Source organism: Trichogramma pretiosum, unplaced genomic scaffold (assembly GCF_000599845.2).
Source record: "Trichogramma pretiosum strain Unisexual culture from Peru unplaced genomic scaffold, Tpre_2.0 scaffold2, whole genome shotgun sequence".
Classification (NCBI taxonomy): domain Eukaryota; kingdom Metazoa; phylum Arthropoda; class Insecta; order Hymenoptera; family Trichogrammatidae; genus Trichogramma; species Trichogramma pretiosum.
In genome coordinates, this window is record NW_019641687.1 from 5,289,470 (window position 1) to 5,296,441 (window position 6,972).

The following is a 6,972-nucleotide window of genomic DNA, read 5'->3' on the forward strand; positions in this document are numbered from 1 at the left end:
TAGTCACTGTTTGTTTCTTCAATGACAATGCCTTCTGAATGGTAATATTCATTTCCATGTTTTTTTGTATTAATTTTTACAATGATTCCACGTCTATGCACATATTTGTACTTATCTGTAATCTGTAAACCAATTGTGTTTGTATCACTTTCTTGATTGACTTTTTTAGATAATGGTGAGTCTGCATCAATTGAATTTGATTGGCGTTTTTATTTCCAATTTGTTCAGTATCGGTACTTATTCTAGTGTCTCTTGCATTTTCATCACTTGTGACTTGATCAACATTGATGTGTGCATTGTAGTGAGCCGTGTCGCTGCTAGATGGCACAGAGTGAAAGTGTAGTTCACGCGAATGAGTTTATCGAGTGTGTGCATTAAATAGACCGAGGAAAGCTCATGATTGGAATTTTTTAATTCGAGTTTTTTAATTTTCATCACTTGTAACTTGATTATTATTTTCTTGTTTGACTTTTTTGGATAATGATGAGTGTGTATCAATTGGACTTGATTGGCGTTCATTAGCTTTAATTTGATCATTTTCACTCATTGCTTCTAGCTTAAGGTGATGCCGAAGCCTCAATTTTGACCCACCGAGCATTAAAAATGTAAATTGAAATAACTTTTTTACTAGACCGATTTTTGAAAAACGGCTCTGTGGAGCCCTCCGTATTGTAGCTGTGAATAACTGCACCAAATTTCAGCCAATTTCATAGGGTAGTTTTTCCGGAAAACAGAATCGAAATTTTTGATTACTGTTTGCAGGATAAAAAATTTTGATCCTGTTTTCCGAGAAAACTATCCGATGAAATTGACTGAAATTTGTCGCAGTTGTTCACAGCAACAATACGGAGGGCTCCACAGAGCCATTTTTCGAAAATCAGCCTGGAAAAAAAGTTACGAAAATATACATTTTCTGTGCTCGGTCGGTAAAAATTGTGGCCAAGGCATCACCTTAATGTTAACTTTAGAAGCTTTATTCTGATTTTTTTCAGTAACTGAAGCCTTTCTAAGTTATAATTTAACTCCTATTATTAAGGGTTCATCACTTATTTTATCCAAAGTTTCTTTGAATGTTTTTTCTGATGAGTTTTCAAAATCGATGTCTCTATACGTGACTGACCAATTTTTTTCTGTAGCTACTATTTTAGGATTTCTTTTTATATACGTAACAAATGTGAAATAAAATATCGATTGTGAATTTTTTTTTGAAATTTATCAAAACAAGATTCGATTGTTATTCTAATATATTACCTTAATTCTAATATAATTGTTTGTATTTGATTAATATTTAAAGTCAGTATTACCTTGATGTTCAGAACTTTGGCAACATGATGCTAATAAACCATATGAATTTTAATATAAATAAAAAATTTAAATGTGATATTCGTGGTGCTGCATTTTGACACATTCACGAAACGTAAATGTTATAAAAATATTCAATCTTTACTCGTGTGTAGTTATCATGCAAATACGAGCTGTACTACAACACACTAAAAAAATTTCAATCCTAAAAGAGTTATTGAAGGAAACTTCATAATTTATTCAAAATCAATTTGAAATCAAATAATTATAAATGATGTGAACATGATTTACAAACACCAATAAATAATATATTAAATTAAATAATTTTGTCAAAAGTTTAAATAGGGGGCAGCATGACAAATCCTTTCTGTGGCTACGAGGTGTGGCTACGAGGACGTCACAAGTTGACTTTGTTGCTCGTACGAGCTCTTTGTAAATTCGCGTTCTTATTTAATAAAAGTATTTTGTATTCAGTAGTAAGTCTGAGGTTCGCCTATTTCATTCACTTTACTTCAACGACTCAAGACTGAAAAAGTATAAACAACAAAACGAGAACAGCTCTATGCTCAGTTCTTAGTGCAATGTAACATTTTTATATTTTAATGATACACTATTAAGGAAGGAAAAATGTGAAACACCATTGTACGATGGAACATAGTGAACTATAATTTGTAGCATAGTAACTATAATTTTTATGTTGAAAGTTTCTCAGTGCAAAATCTATTGAATTCAAAAGTTTAAATTTAAAAACATACGTAAAAACCAGTTGCACACAAATAATTTACGATCTCGGCAACGTAGGTACTCCAGTGTCGGCCACGGAGGTGGCGGCCGCACTTCTTGGCGCCTCCACAACCTCGATAAATTCGGTATCGAGCTCGGTCTACCGAACTCGTCCCTGTCGCGTCGGAGTCATCGACGAGGACGATCTCAGCACACCTTACAATCGATATCGGTGTCTATCGCCCAATGAGCATTATGGTAAGTTTTTATATTATTATCTGCACGATCCACAAATGTTTCTAATTCGTGGAGTGGAGGGTAAAGTCGTGTTCGTGCACTGATTCGATTTTTCGAAAAATTGCGCGAATCACATGATAAAACCCAAGTCCAAAAAAGATTCAAGGGACAAAAAAGCACAATTTCGTTATTTGAATCCTAAAATTCTGTTTCATCGTCTCGAGCATGACTTTTGTAGTGTAATCCAGGAATTTTTTATGCAACCTCCACGCGTAGTTCAAAATTAAAACATATTTCATGAGTCGAGTGCAATATTTGTAGCTTGCCAAAATATTATATTTCTCCGCGTATGCTTTATGTCGACTTCAACGCGATGCGTTTCAATTTCGATATCTACATACATATAATATTCTAAACAAAAATGTCCATATGATATTCGCATCAACTTTCATATCCTTTAATTTATTCCTTTTATTTATTTTTTTTCTGTTACGCATAACGGCGCTTATTGTGCAATAATGCTTCGTCTCAATGGAGATTAAAATTTTTTTGCGCTAATCAAGGGCTTTTTCGTATTAAATCTCGAAATATCAAACATTTAAACACGTTGAACATGTAATCTCAAATTTCATTTCTGTTTTCTTTCTGCCGCCCATCACCATGTGTGCACTTTGCCACTGCATCGTCATAAAATGCACCGAAATCATCATGGTTAAAATCGACAACAACACCACTTACAACTACAAACAACTGTACAAAAACAACGGCTACACGCGATCGCGATCGCGCGCGCGCGCACCAACACGTCGTCGTCGTCGCCGCCGCTCACAACGTGCAGGCAATAAGGCATCGTTCGAGCCGTCCATGAGCCTGGACAAGTTCGGCAGCATGCACCACTTGACCTCGGCTGCGATGATGGCGCGTCGCGGCGGCCTCGCCAGGTCGCGTTTCAAATCGCTCGACATTGAGAGCAATATCGCCGCAGGCCACCAGCAGCGCCCGGCCAGCTGCCGTCTGCTGAGGCGCCAGTTCAGTCTGGACCGTGCCGACGACCAGCCCAGCACCAGTGGCCTGCAGCAGCAGGCCGGGAGCGGCGCAGCCGTGGCGAGCTGTTCCAGCAGCGATCCTCTGCACAGTCGACAGACTCCGAGGCTGTTCAAGCAGAACAGCGCCGGGGCCGCCAACGACCTCGAGCGCATCGAGGAGGTGCCGAGCACACCAGCCGCTATGGCTGCGGCAGCCGCGGCCTACAGACAATCCACCTCGGTCTCGCTCTCGGTCGAGTCGCTGACTCTCAGGTAGGTGCTTTGCTCGACCTGCAGCAGCAGCAACTTTTCTTCTGTGGGCCAGCGAGATAATGCATATCGACACGTCTTCGGAGCCGACGACAAAATATATCACGCGACTGTAAGCTTTTCAGTACTTTTGAGAATCATCAATAATAATACTAGATTATATGGTAAATTTGACAATTCAAACGGAGAACGACTCTATAATGAAAAAATCATCAACGTGTATCCTTGAATCGTACCTGTTGTACAAACTACGTGTTCAGTCGATGTCGAAAAAAGTCTAAAAAAAAAATAATAATAATAATTATATCATGATATTTGACCATAAACAATTCCTCGAATGCAATCATCAATCAATAAATATGTTAAGGAAAATCGATACATAGCACTGAAAAATCACATCATTATGGTCTTCCAATTTGATTTATACCATAACAATTATAAAAATTAGTTTGCACTTTTAATAATTACATTTAATGATATTTTGCCATCGACAACGATGGTTCGAAATATATTTTTTATACTATCAACCCTTCGAAGGCCGGAATACGATTGTAGACTTAAAGTAAAGTCGAGGATCCCAGATCACATTTCTCTGCAGCTAATGAGCTGTTAAAAATCTGCCCCCCTAAAGGTTAATAACTTAATTACGATTATTCAACGTAAGTTGGATCTGAAAAACCGGGGAGTTTATGGTATAAATCTTACGAAAGATGAATATCATTTTGAAGTTTCACTATACCGAGCTTATAACCAAAATCATCAATTACTAAATAACTTGCAACGATTAACAATTTATTATTTTAAGATGAATTTGTAAACATTACGCATAAAATAATTTCTTAGAGTCACGAAAGAATAAATCGTCGGGAGAAATTGTAAATACATTTTTTATCGGCCTAATAAAAAATTATGTAACAGAAGAATATACGACTAAACCTTGTAATTATGTCATCAATATCGAAAAAATGTATATATGATAATAGCATAATTACAAAGTATAAAAATGTTCATGAACGTGTTGGCAATAATGAGCGAGAAGGGTCCTCTAAAATTAATAAATTTTTGTAATTATTAATTCTGTACGGTGCGCGTGTACAACATGCCAGTGGCGAAAGTCGACAAATTTCAAACGATGTAACCGTCGACGGAGCAAATAAATCAAGGCTATTCGAAAATGTTACCCGGTGCGATATAGCTCGATAAAAATTGTGCCCTTGGCAGGCACATAAAATATATGAATAGGCCAGTGACAATCGTCAGAACACGATAAGCCGTGCGATGATCGTGATAATACATAAGAACTATTTATTGTCATTTTATCAATATGTTTAATTTTGAAGTACAATAATGCAAAATGTACAGTGGATGTCGTTCAATTGAATAACAGTTTCTCTTATTAATAAATGCAAAGCCATTATCGAATAAAATGACACTTAAAACGAGGAGATCCTAGGTGTAAGTGACCAATTCATACCAAAACGTTTATGTGACTTCCTGTTACCTAGTAATGAAGCTCAGTATGCTTAGTTTGATCCCATGGGCCTTGAGGCTCACTTTTCGAAGAGTTTTCTATTTTATTCAAAAATCTTCATCAAAGAACAAGAGTTTCAAAATTTTTCAAAGAATCTGCCTGAATTTCGCCACCCACACCCGGTGTAGTCTCCTTGTTAGTGTACTTCGCAAGGGTAATTTTATCTCTCTAGCTCAATGTAAGCATGTTAAAATATAAAAAAATTTTATCTGTATATCACTAAAAGTTATAAATGTTAAATAGTATAGATACCTTTTTTTAGCGTTAAATAAAAACAAACTAAAAAAATAATGTAGTAAAATTCAACTTGAGTTACGTTACGTACGTTACACAAATACTTACAATTCTAAAACTTGGTTTATGCAAATTATTCATGTTCCTAGAAAAAAGTTGCTTACCGTGCTAAGAAAGTTTGATGAGAGTTTGATTATTAAAAAACCGAGTCGTTATGCAAATAGAAAAGATAATTTAGAAGACTAACGTAAAATATAAATTTACCGAAAATTTCAAAGTTTATTTTTGACTTGGTAATGAGATACCAGTATAGATTAATTAGATGTTCACTGAAAAAATTCACTTTCAAGCTCGCAATGTCAATACAAAAAAATTCATTTCAAAAAGTTTAGTTAATTTTTTCCTCCATCAGTGCTCATCTTCTCTTTCGTTAGAGGAATTATACTTTTATAAAAATTGCTTGTTAATTTTCATCAGATAACAAATATTTAGTGTTGAACGTACCGATAAAAACAATCGTGAATTTTATGTAAATACTACGATTTTCTATGTCAAACAAAAATCTGTTCTATATTCATAGATACAGCAAATAGTTGTTAAGAGTATGCGGCAGGAACCGCATAAGAGTACAAAATTTATCATTACCAATTTCGGGTTACACTTATTTTATATTTGTCTTATCATTAATAATCATTGTATAGTCACGGATATTATATTAAAGACAGAATGTGAGATGAAACTATTCTATGTTTAAGTGTTAAATGTTAAAAACGCGTTTTATCATATATTGAATCAAATATAATAATATGATGTACAGCTGATAAATAGTTCACTCCTTCATAATACAATTATTTGTCCTCGTTATTTTTATCGAAAAATTAAATTTTCACAAAGTAACTTCATAGAAGTAAAAATGTAACTTTTGAATAAACTTTGCGAAACCTGTAAATCATGCAGTTATACGATTCAACCATTATACAATAATATTTGTTTACAACTCAATCAATAGATTACATAGCAATAAAAATACATGAAAATAAATCTTTTGTTTCTTCTTATCCTGTTTATATTATTCATACAATTCGATAGTAATAGTTTTTTTATTCTGTGTCATTATTTCAAAAGGGTTAGAAAACTTACGAATATTCAAAGTTTCTTTCGCCATTTGCGTTAGAAAACAATTGTTCATTTTTTTAGACATTAATGTTTTGAATATTTTTAAGCCTTATACTTTTATATAAATTCAATGTTTGGTTGTTTCCGCTAATATTAATTATATAAACGGTAATTTTGTTAATTAGTAAAAGGAATAAATAAAAACTTTCATCTAAATATTATGATAATTAAGTAACATTTTATTTTCACATTATTTGAGAAATAATTCTATTCTGTTTTACACATATTTTACAAAGTTAAAAATGATTATTTACAAAAATACAATCATTAGCATCATATTTTACAAGAATATTATACCATGTTATAAATTGCTCAGCAAAAATTATTTTGAAACATGTTTCTATTCAAAACATGAATTCTATTCAAATTTTGTGTATCAAAATATAACAATGAACAAGTTCAAAAATTGTATACATAAATAGTTTTAAATGGTGGCTTGCAGGATATTTAAGTGTTAACATTCTGTAACAAATC

At 33.7% G+C, this 6,972-nt stretch overlaps 1 protein-coding gene across 4 annotated transcripts in view; it reads left to right on the forward strand.

Annotated features, from left to right (window-relative positions):
• Positions 1-3,846, forward strand: part of LOC106659156 (retinal guanylyl cyclase 2) — a 94,278-nt gene extending 90,432 nt beyond the window's left edge. For 3 of the 4 annotated variants that reach the window (XM_014381544.2, XM_023461464.1, XM_023461463.1), the window contains 2 exons: positions 2,104-2,283; positions 3,101-3,846. In XM_014381544.2, coding sequence (XP_014237030.2) covers positions 2,104-2,283; positions 3,101-3,564 — 644 coding nt within the window. In that variant the 3' untranslated portion in view covers positions 3,565-3,846. The remainder of the gene's footprint in view (positions 1-2,103; positions 2,284-3,100) is intronic. The other variant, XM_014381545.2, reaches the window with a different exon arrangement.
• The last annotated feature ends 3,126 nt before the right edge of the window (positions 3,847-6,972 follow it).